The 15,000-nt window shown below is 47.0% G+C and overlaps 1 protein-coding gene across 1 annotated transcript in view; it reads left to right on the forward strand.

Moving 5' to 3' along the window:
* prl2 (prolactin 2) overlaps window positions 1-15,000 on the forward strand; it is a 24,833-nt gene that overhangs the window by 3,073 nt on the left and 6,760 nt on the right. Inside the window, exon 2 of the mRNA XM_055159884.1 lies at window positions 13,658-13,824. Within this exon, the coding sequence (XP_055015859.1) occupies window positions 13,658-13,824 (167 nt within the window). The remainder of the gene's footprint in view (window positions 1-13,657; window positions 13,825-15,000) is intronic.

The raw sequence follows: 15,000 nt of genomic DNA on the forward strand, positions 1-15,000 counted from the left end.
GCGTAAAAAAATAGGATGGATCCTATTTCCTGAAATCTACAGGCACAGGACATGCTGCTCCGCACGCGTATTATTTTACTTGGTACATGTGTCAGTAACGCGCGTCACAATGCTTTTTTAACTTGGATTGAAATGGTGGGTTTTTTCGTTTTTCTTCATACAAATTTGCTAAAATCACGGCGATATCAGCAGCGGTGAAACGCCGGAGGTTCGCCCGCGTAGACCGTGATCCTGAGCGAAAGGACCGACGCAGAAGTCCGCGCTCCACCGAGATAAACGCAGCTGACGCACGATCACACTCGGGGTTCTCTCAGGGGCGGTCCTAGATTCCAAGTTCTAGTCCAGGATTAGTCCTGGTTCAGTCCTGGTTCAGTTCTGGTTTAGTCCTGGTTCAGTCCTGGTTTAGACCTGGTTTAGACCTGGTTTAGTCCTGGTTTAGTCCTGGTTCAGACCTGGTTCAATTCTGGTTCAGTCCTGGGTTCAGTTCTTTTTTAGTCCTGGTTCAGTTCTGGTTTAGACCTGGTTTAGTCTAAAATAAATGCAGCCTTTCATTTACAGATCTCACCTAAATATAAAATGAACTGAACTTTGAACTAGTTCATGAAAAGTGTGAACTTGCACAACACTGGTTTAGTCCTGGTTTAGTCCTGGTTTAGTCCTGGTTTAGTCCTGGTTTAGTCCTGGTTTAGTCTTAGGGTTTTGCAAAAATATCAAAATATTGATGTATCGTATCGTTTAATGTGATGATTCAGTATCGATATCGTGTTCTGTTGTATCGATTTATCACCAAGAGGATTTTTTTGGTTTATTTTACTAAATTATTTAGTTCCAGCTCCAGTTTTGTTTGTTCAGATGAAGAAAACTCGTTTTTGCGACACATTTCACTGTTCTGACGATGAAAATGTTTGTGCTTCAGATGAACTTGGCACAAGAAGAAAGTTTAACAAAGACTTTGGCCCCAGTGTTGTTCACACTAGTGTGTATGTGAGTGGTGTTGTTGTGTGTACAGTGTTGTTCACACTAGTGTGTATGTGAGTGTGTTGTTGTGTGTACAGTGTTGTTCACACTAGTGTGTGTATGTGAGTGTTGGTTCACACTAGTGTGTATGTGAGTGTGTGTTGTTGTGTGTACAGTGTGTTGTTCACACTACAGTGTTGTTCACACTAGTGTGTATGTGAGTGGTGTTGTTGTGTGTACAGTGTTGTTCACACTAGTGTGTATGTGAGTGGTGTTGTTGTGTGTACAGTGTTGTTCACACTAGTGTGTATGTGAGTGGTGTTGTTGTGTGTACAGTGTTGGTTCACACTAGTGTGTATGTTGGTAAAGATGTGATGGGGACTGTGTGACTCCTGAAAACTCTGATACTCTGATGTGTGTCTGTCACCGCCGAGTCTCACCACAAAACACTGAGACACACAATATGTGTCCATTCACATAAACGTGTGTTAGAGATGCACAGATGGGATATTTTTTCATCCGCAACCGCAACACAAACGCCGTCCATTTGCACCCAAAGTTTTGACCAGTTTTCCAAACGGCACTCGCCGCCATCTGCTGATTGAATTTAGATTTTAGAACAATCACACAGTAAACAAACTAAAGAGCCTCGATAAAAATGCAAACTCAAAAAAAAGCTCATTCATTCCAAAATTCGCTCAATGTGCACGTTCACATTCTTAATCTCGCTCGTCCCTCGGGGTTTAACTCCCTGTTCTGAACCTCACCGTGAGTGTGTGGGATCAATAAACGCACCAGGTCGTTGCTCAAGAATCGTGGTTTTATTTGCCGTGATGCACTAAACAGGACTAACAGGACGAGTGTATATATATATATATATATATATATATATATATATATATATATATATATATATATATATATATATATATATATATTTTTTATTTATATATTTTAATTTGAGTAGTTAAATCGCCACCCGCCCAAATTTTATTAAAATATTATTTTTTGTCACATCATCTGCCCGACCCGCGGTTTAGCCACGGACACCGCAGCTGTAAACACGATCCACACATCTCTAGTGTCTGTGTGTGTACGACCTGCACATGTATAATGTGTGAAAAGTTTCACATGAACCAACACGACAAACACAGAACAGACTCACCATCAGCAGAACACCCCTCTGTCACACAGAGAGAACACCCCTCTGAGAGTCACACACACAGAGAGAACACCCCTCTGTCACAGAGAGAACACCCCTCTGTCACACAGAGACTGACACAGAGAACACCCCTCTGACACACAGAGAGACACACCCCTCTGTCACACAGAGAGAACACCCCTCTGTCACACAGAGAGAACACCCCTCTGTCACACAGAGAGAACACCCCTCTCACAGAGAGAACACCCCTCTGTCACAGAGAGAACACCCCTCTGTCACACAGAGAGAACACCCCTCTGTCACACAGAGAGAACACCCCTCTGACACACAGAGAGAACACCCCTCTGTCACACAGAGAGAACACCCCTCTGTCACACAGAGAGAACACCCCTCTGACACACAGAGAGAACACCCCTCTGTCACACAGAGAGAACACCCCTCTGTCACACAGAGAGAACACCCCTCTGTCACACACCCTCTGACACAGAGAGAACACCCCTCTGACACAGAGAGAACACCCCTCTGTCACACAGAGAGAACACCCTCTGTCACACAGAGAGAACACCCCTCTGTCACACAGAGAGAACACCCCTCTGACACACAGAGAGAACACCCCTCTGTCACACAGAGAGAACACCCCTCTGTCACACAGAGAGAAACACCCCTCTGACACAGAGAGAACACACCCCTCTGTCACACAGAGAGAACACCCCTCTGTCACAGAGAGAACACCCCTCTGTCACACAGAGAGAACACCCCTCTGTCACACAGAGAGAACACCCCTCTGACACACAGAGAGAACACCCCTCTGTCACAGAGAGAACACCCCTCTGTCACACAGAGAGAGAACACCCCTCTGTCACACAGAGAGAACACCCCTCTGACACAGAGAGAACACACCCCTCTGACACAGAGAGAACACCCCTCTGTCACAGAGAGAACACCCCTCTGACACAGAGAGAACACCCCTCTGTCACACAGAGAGAACACACCCTCTGTCACACAGAGAGAACACCCCCCTGTCACACAGAGAGAACACCCCTCTGTCACAGAGAGAAACACCCCTCTGTCTCACACAGAGAGAACACCCCTCTGTCACACAGAGAGAACACACCCCTCTGTCACACAGAGAGAACACCCCTCTGACACACAGAGAGAACACCCCTCTGACACACAGAGAGAACACCCCTCTGTCACACAGAGAGAGAACACCCCTCTGTCACACAGAGAGAGAACACCCCTCTGTCACACACCCTCTGACACAGAGAGAACACCCCTCTGTCACACAGAGAGAACACCCCTCTGTCACAGAGAGAAACACCCTCTGTCACAGAGAGAACACCCCTCTGACACAGAGAGAACACCCCTCTGACACACAGGGAGAACACCCCTCTGTCACAGAGAGAACAACCCCTCTGTGAACACCCCTCTGTCACACAGGGAGAACACTCATATTCCTCTGAGTCACTGTGTCCTTTATTCCCCGTTTACACTGAAACAAATCCACGTTTCACCGTTTCAGAAACGATCTGTGTCCAGACACATCGTTTCTGTGTGAACAACACTGTACACACAACAACACCACTCACATACACACTAGTGTGAACAACACTGTACACACAACAACACCACTCACATACACACTAGTGTGAACAACACTGTACACACAACAACAACACCACTCACATACACACTAGTGTGAACAACACTGTACACCACAACAACACCACTCACATACACACTAGTGTGAACAACACTGTACACACAACAACACCACTCACATACACACTAGTGTGAACAACACTGTACACACACAACAACACCACTCACATACACACTAGTGTGAACAACACTGTACACACAACAACACCACTCACATACACACTAGTGTGAACAAACACTGTACACACAACAACACCACTCACATACACACTAGTGTGAACAACACTGTACACAAACAACACCACTCACACACACACTAGTGTGAACAACACTGTAACACACAACAACACCACTCACATACACACTAGTGTGAACAACACTGTACACACAACAACACCACTCACATACACACTAGTGTGAACAACACTGTACACACAACAACACCACTCACATACACACTAGTGTGAACAACACTGTACACACAACAACACCACTCACATACACACTAGTGTGAACAACACTGTACACACAACAACACCACTCACATACACACTAGTGTGAACAACACTGTACACACAACAACACCACTCACATACACACTAGTGTGAACAAACACTGTACACACAACAACACCACTCACATACACACTAGTGTGAACAACACTGTACACACAACAACACCACTCACATACACACTAGTGTGAACAACACTGTACACACAACACACCACTCACATACACACTAGTGTGAACAACACTGTACACACAACAACACCACTCACATACACACTAGTGTGAACAACACTGTACACACAACAACACCACTCACACACACACTAGTGTGAACGGGGCCGTAGTGTCACAGACATGATTTCGACTTTTTTTTTTTATTAAACTGTTTCCAGTTGAAACGTGTGAAGTATTTTGTCGTTTTTCTTCTCGTGTCACGACGATAAACGACGTCAGACTCAAACTCTTCTGGAGTCTGATGGTTCTGGGCTGTAGGTGGCGCCGTCTTCTCTCTGCACACGTTTACCCTCCCTCCATCTCCCTCCTCTCCTCCCTCCTCTCCTCCCTCCTCTCCTCTCCTCCTCTCTCTCTCCCTCTCCTCTCCTCCTCCCTCCCTCCCATCATCCTTTCCTTCACCCCTCCCTCCATCACTTTCTCTCTTTCTCTCTCTCCTCTTCCTCCTCCCTCGTTCTTGTGACTGATGGAGGAGTGGACGGTGGGAGGAGGATCCTGATCTACAAAAACCCTAGACCAGGTCCAGACCAGGTCCAGACCGAGACTCAGACCAGGTCCAGACCGAGACTCAGACCAGACCCGCACCATGACCGCCTCCAGCACTTCAGGTACAAATACTAATACTACTACTACTACTAATACTTTTACTTCTACTGCTGCTTCTGTGAGTATTATGATTTTTTTCTGCTGTTTTTCTGTCTTTACAAATATGAACGAGCTAAAATGTTTAGTTTTTTGGGTTTTTTCCGATTGTTGGTTAAAAACTAAATACAGACAAACAAGTGCAACGAGTTGGAACCCAAACCCTGCTGCAGGTTTTTCTCACGTGGGATTTGTTCTGTGAAATAATAATTCAGCCCCGACCACGTTCACAGGAGGTTTTTAAATTCTGAATTAATTGTTCTGAATTAAAATTTTACATGTAAATAATAATTCTGAGTTGAGGTTTAGACCGAAACTCGTTAAATCGTCTTTGGGAAGAAAACACAAAAACTTCAGCTGCTCCCGACTTTTCTGTCGCCTCAATCTAAACCAGGATAAACCAGGAACTAAACCAGGACTAAACCAGGCTAAACCAGGATTAAACCAGGACTAAACCAGGTTAAACAGGATTAAACCAGGAACCAGGTCTAAACCAGGTTAAACCAGGACTAAACCAGGTAAACCATAAACAGGAACCTAAAGTCTGAACTAAACCAGGTCTAAACCAGGTCTAAACCATAAACCAGGACTAAACCAGGTCTAAAACAGGACTAAACCAGGGTAAACCAGGTCTAAACCAGGTTAAACCAGGACTAAACCAGGACTAAACCAGGACTAAACCAGGTCTAAACCAGGTCTAAAAACTCAGGAAACCAGGACTAAACCAGGTCTAAACCAGGACTAAACCAGGACTAAACCAGGTTAAACCAGGTTAAACCAGGACTAAACCAGGTCTAAACCAGGCTAAACCCTAAACCAGGACTAAACTAAACCAGGACTAAACAGACTAAACCAGGTAAACCAGACTAAACCAGTCTAAACCAGGACTAAACCAGACTAAACCAGGACTAAACCAGGTCTAAACCAGGATTAAACCAGGACTAAACCAGGTCTAAACCAGGACTAAACCAGACTAAACCAGGTCTAAACCAGGTTAAAACCAGTAAACCAGGTCTAAACCAGGACTAAACCAACTAAACCAGGACTAAACCAGGTCTAAACCAGGACTAAACCAGGACTAAACCAGGTTAAACCAGGTCTAAACAAACAGGTCTAAACCAGGACTAAACCAGGTTAAACCAGGATTAAACCAGGACTAAACCAGGTAAACCAGGTCTAAACCAGGACTAAACCAGGTCTAAACCTAAACCAGGACTAAACCAGGTCTAAACCAGGATAAAACCAGGACTAAACCAGGTAAACCAGGATAAACCAGACTAAACCAGTCTAAACCAGTCTAAAAGGACCAGGACTAAACCAGGTCTAAACCAGGTAAACCAGGACTAAACCAGGTCTAAACCAGGACTAAACCAGTCTAAACAGTCTAAACCAGGACTAAACCAGGACTAAACAGGTCTAAACCAGGACCAGATAAACCAGGACTAAACCAGGAAAACCAGGTAAACCAGGACTAAACCAGTCTAAACCACTAAACTAAACCAGGACTAACCAACTAAACCAGGTCTAAACCAGGACTAAACCAGGACTAAACCACTAAACCAGGAAACCAGACTAAACCACTAAACCAGGAACCAGGTCTAAACCAGGTCTAAACCAGACTAAACCAGGACTAAACCAGGACTAAACCAGGTCTAAACCAGGACTAAACCAGACTAAAACAGGACTAAACCAGGACTAAACCAGGACTAAACCAGGACTAAACCAGACTAAACCAGTCTAAACCAGGTAAACCAGGACTAAACCAGGTCTAAACTAAACCAGGACTAAACCAGGTCTAAACCAGGACTAAACCAGGTCTAAACCAGGACTAAACCAGGACTAAACCAGGACTAAACCAGGTCTAAACCAGGACTAAACCAGGACTAAACCAGGACTAAACCAGGTCTAAACCAGGACTAAACCAACTAAACCAGGTCTAAACCAGTAAAACTAAACAGGTCTAAACCAGGATTAAACCAGGACTAAACCAGGTCTAAACCAGGATTAAACCAGGACTAAACCAGGTCTAAACCAGGATTAAACCAGGACTAAACCAGGTCTAAACCAGGATTAAACCAGGACTAAACCAGGTCTAAACCAGACTAAACCAGGACTAAACCAGGTCTAAACCAGGACTAAACCAGGACTAAACCAGGTCTAAACCAGGTCTAAACCAGGACTAAACCAGAACTAAACCAGGACTAAACCAGGTCTAAACCAGGACTAAACCAGGTCTAAACCAGGTCTAAACCAGGACTAAACCAGGTCTAAACCAGGACTAAACCAGGTCTAAACCAGGTCTAAACCAGGACTAAACCAGAACTAAACCAGGACTAAACCAGGTCTAAACCAGGACTAAACCAGGTCTAAACCAGGTCTAAACCAGGTCTAAACCAGGTCTAAACCAGGACTAAACCAGGACTAAACCAGGACTAAACCAGGACTAAACCAGGTCTAAACCAGGACTAAACCAGGTCTAAACCAGGACTAAACCAGGTCTAAACCAGGTCTAAACCAGGACTAAACCAGGACTAAACCAGGACTAAACCAGGACTAAACCAGGTCTAAACCAGGACTAAACCAGACTAAACCAGGTCTAAACCAGGACTAAACCAGGTCTAAACAGGACTAAACCAGGACTAAACCAGGTCTAAACCAGGACTAAACCAGACTAAACAGGACTAAACCAGGTCTAAACCAGGACTAAACCAGGACTAAACCAGGTCTAAACCAGGTCTAAACCAGGACTAAACCAGACTAAACCAGGACTAAACCAGGTCTAAACCAGGACTAAACCAGGACTAAACCAGGACTTTATAAAAAGTGAACTGTGGTCTTTTCTGTCGTCTCGGTTTGTCGTTCCTCCACTCACACAAACACCGTCCAGACTTTTCCCGCTGTGGTTCCGGTAGATTTTCTCTTCCTGCAGTGGAGTTAAAGTCAAAGAGCTCGACTTTGGTCTGATCTGACCACAGACCTTCTCCCAGTCCCTCTCTAGGCGTAAACTTCAGGCGTAAACTTCAGGCGTCAGGCCTAAACTTCAGGCCTAAACTTCAGGCCTAAACTTCAGGCCTAAACTTCAGGCCTAAACTTCAGGCCTAAACTTCAGGCCTAAACTTCAGGCCTAAACTTCAGGCCTAAACTTCAGGCGTAAACTTCAGGCGTAAACTTCAGGCGTAAACTTCAGGCCTAAACTTCAGGCCTAAACTTCAGGCCTAAACTTCAGGCCTAAACTTCAGGCGTAAACTTCAGGCGTAAACTTCAGGCGTAAACTTCAGGCGTAAACTTCAGGCGTAAACTTCAGGCTGTACATGTGTCGTCTGCAGCAGCGGGACCTTGGAGCACTGCAGGATTTTACTTCGTTGTGGTCTAAAGTTTTCCCGATGTTTTTTTTTTTTTTGACTCGTTCCACCAGTGTAGTTCTCGTTGATTTCTCCCTCTTCTCAGGATCACTGAAACCCCCCGAGGTCAGATCTCGTGTGGAGCCTCAGACCGAGCTCGACTGATGCTCATTTTGTGTTTGTTAAATGTTGGAACAGTCGCACCATCAGTTTCTCCTTCACACCAGCTTCGGGCCGATGGTTCTGTCGCCCGGTCCAGACTCGGGCAGGTCCACAGTCCGTCCCTGTCGTCATTTGGCAGATCTTTTTGCTCTTTCCCGTGTTGGACAGTTTGGAGTCTGGTCGTCTGATTCTGTAGACGGTGACTCGTTCAAACAGGCGTCTAACTCATGTGACGAGTTGATCAAGAGTTTAACTGGTGTATGTGATGGGGACTGTGTGTCAGTCTGTCACCGCCGAGTCTCACCCACAAAACACTAAGAGACATAATTTGTGTCCATTCACATAAACGTGTGTCTGTACATATGATCACACACACAGACCCTTTAATCTCCCCGTTTACACTAAAATGAATCACTGTATTGGAAACGATCTGAGTTCAGACTCGTCATTTCTGTGTCCACAATCAAAGCCTGAAACACTGGTCACGTGATCGGCTGGTGTCACAAACTTAACGACCTCCTGACGTCATGTGAGCGGGAAAAACAAGGAAGTGTGAAGCTGCAGCAGCTGATTTTGAGCCGAGGGAGACGACGAGTGTAAAAACAGACTTTTCATGGACCGACGACGAGGTTCAGTTTTTATTTATCGTAACACTGGATTTTAAGACGAGCTGCGGCTCAGAGCGACGACCGACTCGACTCTGTGTCTGTGAGTCACTGTCCACAGACTTGAACACATTTGTTTATGTTTTACATAAACTAATGTGTGTGAGAAAAACAGTTGTTTCCTTGTGTCTGATGTGGTTCAGTTTGTGTTGGACTAAAGACACAGAGACTCAGTGGAATATGAGTGTTCTCCCTGTGACAGAGGGGTGTTCTCTCTGTGTGACAGAGGGGTGTTCTCTCTGTGTGTCAGAGGGTGTTCTCTCTGTGACAGAGGGGTGTTCTCTCTGTGTGTCAGAGGGGTGTTCTCTCTGTGTGTCAGAGGGGTGTTCTCTCTGTGTGACAGAGGGGTGTTCTCTCTGTGTGACAGAGGGGTGTTCTCTCTGTGACAGAGGGGTGTTCTCTCTGTGTCAGAGGGGTGTTCTCTCTGTGTGACAGAGGGGTGTTCTCTCTGTGTGACAGAGGGGTGTTCTCTCTGTGTGACAGAGGGGTGTTCTCTCTCTGTGTGACAGAGGGGTGTTCTCTCTGTGACAGAGGGGTGTTCTCTCTGTGACAGAGGGGTGTTCTCTCTGTGTGACAGAGGGGTGTTCTCTCTCTGTGTCAGAGGGGTGTTCTCTCTGTGTGACAGAGGGGTGTTCTCTCTGTGTCAGAGGAGTGTTCTCTCTGTGTGTCAGAGGGTGTTTCTCTCTGTGTGACAGAGGGGTGTTTCTCTCTGTGTCAGAGGAGTGTTCTCTCTCTGTGTCAGAGGGTGTTCTCTCTGTGTGACAGAGGGGTGTTCTCTCTGTGTGTCAGAGGGGTGTTCTCTCTGTGTGTCAGAGGGGTGTTCTCTCTGTGTGACAGAGGGGTGTTCTCTCTGTGTCAGAGGGGTGTTCTCTCTCTGTGTCAGAGGAGTGTTCTCTCTGTGTGACAGAGGGGTGTTCTCTCTGTGTGTCAGAGGGGTGTTCTCTCTGTGTGTCAGAGGGTGTTCTCTCTGTGTGACAGAGGGGTGTTCTCTCTGTGTCAGAGGGGTGTTCTCTGTGTGTCAGAGGGTGTTTCTCTGTGTGTCAGAGGGGTGTTCTCTCTGTGTGTCAGAGGGGTGTTCTCTCTGTGTGACAGAGGGGTGTTCTCTCTGTGACAGAGGGGTGTTCTCTCTGTGTCAGGGGGTGTTTCTCTCTGTGACAGAGGGGTGTTCTCTCTGTGACAGAGGGGTGTTCTCTCTGTGCGACAGAGGGGTGTTCTCTCTGTGTGTCAGAGGGGTGTTCTCTCTGTGTGACAGAGGGGTGTTCTCTCTGTGACAGAGGGGTGTTCTCTCTGTGTGACAGAGGGGTGTTCTCTCTCTGTGTCAGAGGGGTGTTCTCTCTGTGTGTCAGAGGGGTGTTCTCTCTGTGTGACAGAGGGGTGTTCTCTCTGTGTGACAGAGGGGTGTTCTCTCTGTGTCAGAGGGGTGTTCTCTCTGTGTGACAGAGGGGTGTTCTCTCTGTGTGACAGAGGGGTGTTCTCTGTGTGACAGAGGGGTGTTCTCTCTGTGACAGAGGGGTGTTCTCTCTGTGTCAGAGGGGTGTTCTCTCTGTGTCAGAGGGGTGTTCTCTCTGTGACAGAGGGGTGTTCTCTCTGTGTCAGAGGGTGTTCTCTCTGTGACAGAGGGGTGTTCTCTCTGTGACAGAGGGGTGTTCTCTCTGTGACAGAGGGGTGTTCTCTCTGTGTCAGAGGGGTGTTCTCTCTGTGTCAGAGGGGTGTTTCTCTCTGTGACAGAGGGGTGTTCTCTCTGTGACAGAGGGGTGTTCTCTCTGTGTCAGAGGGGTGTTCTCTCTGTGTCAGAGGGGTGTTCTCTCTGTGTGACAGAGGGGTGTTCTCTCTGTGTCAGAGGGGTGTTCTCTCTGTGACAGAGGGGTGTTCTCTCTGTGTCAGAGGGGTGTTCTCTCTGTGTGACAGAGGGGTGTTCTCTCTGTGACAGAGGGGTGTTCTCTCTGTGTGACAGAGGGGTGTTCTCTCTGTGTGACAGAGGGGTGTTCTCTCTGTGTGACAGAGGGGTGTTCTCTCTGTGTCAGAGGGGTGTTCTCTCTGTGTCAGAGGGGTGTTCTCTCTGTGACAGAGGGATGTTCTGCTGATGGTGAGTCTGTTCTGTGTTTCTGTCGTGTTGTTGGTTCATGTGAAACTTTTCACACATTATACATGTGCAGGTCGTACACACAGACTGTAGAACTAAACTTTGCCCTTTAACGCAAAACTGCCTGAAACACTAATAATCTGCAGCAGCCGATTTCGAGGAAGATGGAAAGTGTAAAAAGTCTTTTCATGGACCTTGTACTAGTGAGCAGCTCCAGCGCCACAGTTTCCCATTTGTCTCTGGTTTGTTTAACTCTTTCCCCATGAAGACGACATTTGACGACCTCCTTGTTTCCTTAATGACACCTCAGCTGTTTCACTAAAGACGTGATTTGACCATTAGAAACAGCTCGGGTTTTCACATTTAAACAGAGGCTGTGACAGGTCGGGGCCACTACAACCCACAAATACTAATATATGTAAGTGTTGTTCCAAGTCCAAGGGGGAAAGAGTTTGTTTACGCTCCTGTTCTCCACAGCAGCGTCACAGGAAGCAGCGAGTCACAGTGACACAGTGTCCAATCAGGACGAGACTCCACCTCCTACATCACAGTATCAGAGTTTTCAGGAGTCACACAGTCCCCATCACATCTGGACTCACATACACACTAGTGTGAACCAACACTGTACACACAACACCACCACTCACATACACACTAGTGTGAACAACACTGTACACACAACAACACCACTCACATACACACTAGTGTGAACAACACTGTACACACAACAACACCACTCACATACACACTAGTGTGAACAACACTGTACACACAACAACACCACTCACATACACACTAGTGTGAACAACACTGTACACACAACAACACCACTCACATACACACTAGTGTGAACAACACTGTACACACAACAACACCACTCACATACACACTAGTGTGAACGGGGCCTGAAAAGTTTCACATGAACCATCTAGAACATGACAGAAACACAGAACAGACTCACCATCAGCAGAACACCCCTCTGACACACAGAGAGAACACCCCTCTGTCACACAGAGAGAAACACCCTCTGTCACAGGAGAACACCCCTCTGTCACAGAGAGAACACCCCTCTGTCGCAGAGAGAGAACACCCCTCTGTCACACAGAGAGAACATCCCTCTGACACACAGAGAGAACACCCCCCTGACACACAGAGAGAACACCCCTCTGTCACACAGAGAGAACACCCCCTCTGACACACAGAGAGAACACCCCTCTGTCACACAGAGAGAACACCCCCTCTGACACACAGAGAGAAACACCCCTCTGTCACACAGAGAGAACACCCCTCTGTCACAGAGAGAACACCCCTCTGTCACAGAGAGAACACCCCTCTGTCACACAGAGAGAACACCCCTCTGTCACACAGAGAGAACACCCCCTCTGTCACACAGAGAGAACACCCCTCTGTCACACAGAGAGAACACCCCTCTGTCACACAGAGAGAACACCCCTCTGTCACAGAGAGAACACCCCTCTGTCACAGGGAGAACGAGTGTGTGGAGGGAATGATTTGATTGCCGACACAGAAACGACGAGTGTGGACACAGATCATTTCTGATACACTGACACGCTGATTTGTTTTAGTGTAAACGGGGTTTAAGATTGTCACTTTTTTTCTTAGTTCTTATCTTCATTTTTTTAAAGATTCCATTTTTTTCGTTTATGTTCGTACAAATTGATAAAAATAATAAAGAGGCACAAAAGTTTATCATTTATGATCGTACAAAATAAAAGGTCATGATAAAGAAAATGTTAAAGAAAAGTCTGTGTTTAGTTCATAGTCGTGGTTTAGTACCTTTTTTACTTACTTCCAAACACTGGTCCTGGTCCTGGTCCTGGTCCTGGTCCTGGTCCTGGTCCTGGTCCTGGTCCTCTGGTCCCTGGTCCTCCTGGTCCTCCTGGTCTCTGGTCCTGGTCCTGGTCTGGTCCTGGTCCTGGTCCTGGTTCTCTGGTCCTATGGTCCTGGTCCTCCTGGTCCTGGTCCTGGTCCTCTGGTCCTGGTCCTCTGGTCCTGGTCCTCTGGTCTGGTCCTGGTCCTGGTCCTGGTCCTGGTCCTGGTCTCTGGTCCTGGTCCTCTGGTCCTGGTCCTCTGGTCCTGGTCCTCTGGTCCTGGTCTCTGGTCCTGGTCCTGGTCCTGGTCCTGGTCCTCTGGTCCTGGTCTCTGGTCCTGGTCCTCTGGTCCTGGTCCTCTGGTCCTGGTCCTGGTCCTCTGGTTGAGTCCTGTTCTTCTGTGTTGCAGTGAGCGCTGTGTGGATGCTGCTGTGCTCTCTGGCGCCCCCTGTGTCCTCGTCTCCTTTGTGCTCGGGGCCCGTTTGTCCCGTGGCGTCGTTGGCGTCTTTGTTCGACCGCGTCATCCAACACTCGGCACGAATGCACGCCGTGTCCACGGGCCTGCACCAGCACGCCGTGAGTCCAGACCTGACCCGGACCGAGACCCGGACCGAGACCCGGACCGGGACCCAGACCCAGACCCAGACCCAGACCTAGACCTAGACCCAGAATCAGAGTCAGACCAAGACCAAGACCCAGACCCGGGCCCGGACCAGAGCCAGACCCAGACCAAGACCCAGACACAGATCAAAACCTAGAGCCAGACCCACACAAGACCCAGACCCAGACCCACACAAGACCAAGACCCAGACCCACACAAGACCAAGACCCAGACCGGGTTCAAACCAGGGTTAGTCCTGGTTTAGACCTGATTTAGAAATAATTGAAGTTAATTCAACTTCCCTTAGTGTTAATTTGTCTCCTCCCTCCACTTCAAACTCCCGTCAGAGTAGAACCAGGTTGAACCAGTTTTGTTCATAATTTCATCTTAAATTAACTCAAATAAAGTGTAAAAATAAAACTCCTCTGTGTGTTGTTTGGTTAAATCAGATTAACTCTACAAAGTGTTTTCTGTTTACTCTCAAAACGTGAATATAACTCTGGATTTGGGGTTAAACAGGAACTTTGGTCCAGTGTTACTTAATGATAATGTTACTTTCCAAAAATGTTAAATTAACTCTAGAACAGATTGAACTCAAATAAACACTGAGAAAATGTTCAAACTGATTCTGTGAGAGTCGGTTTTAACTCTCCACCTGGTGTAAACTCGTCAGGATTCTCTGGCGCCCCCTGCAGGGACACGTGCTGTCTGACATTTCCCTGACCTGTGGTATTTCCTCCTGAGCTCCGAGTCGGTTCAGGATTCTGTTTGAGGTCGATACAAACTCAGGTCATTGAGAAAATGTGAGACGGACAAAACGACGAGTCCACGAGATGAAACGTTCACATTTTCAAAGGGTTAAATTATATATGAACTTTTAAGAATCAAAGAGCTGAGGTTTTGCTCTTGTGTCTGTCTCATGTCCATATCATGTCCATTTTGTGTCCGTGTCCATGTCATGTCTGTGTCCGTGTCATGTGCATTTTGTGTCCGTGTCGTGTCCATGTCATGTTCGTGTTGTGTCTGTGTCATGTTTGTGTCGTGTCCCTGTCGTGTCTGTGTCATGTCTGTGTTGTGTCTGTGTCATGTCCGTGTCGTGTCTGTGTCGTGTCCGTGTCGTGTCCCTGTCATGTCCGTGTCATGTCTGTGTT

Source organism: Boleophthalmus pectinirostris, unplaced genomic scaffold (assembly GCF_026225935.1).
Source record: "Boleophthalmus pectinirostris isolate CB_2022bp ecotype Guang Dong unplaced genomic scaffold, ASM2622593v1 HiC_scaffold_2825, whole genome shotgun sequence".
NCBI lineage: Eukaryota > Metazoa > Chordata > Actinopteri > Gobiiformes > Gobiidae > Boleophthalmus > Boleophthalmus pectinirostris.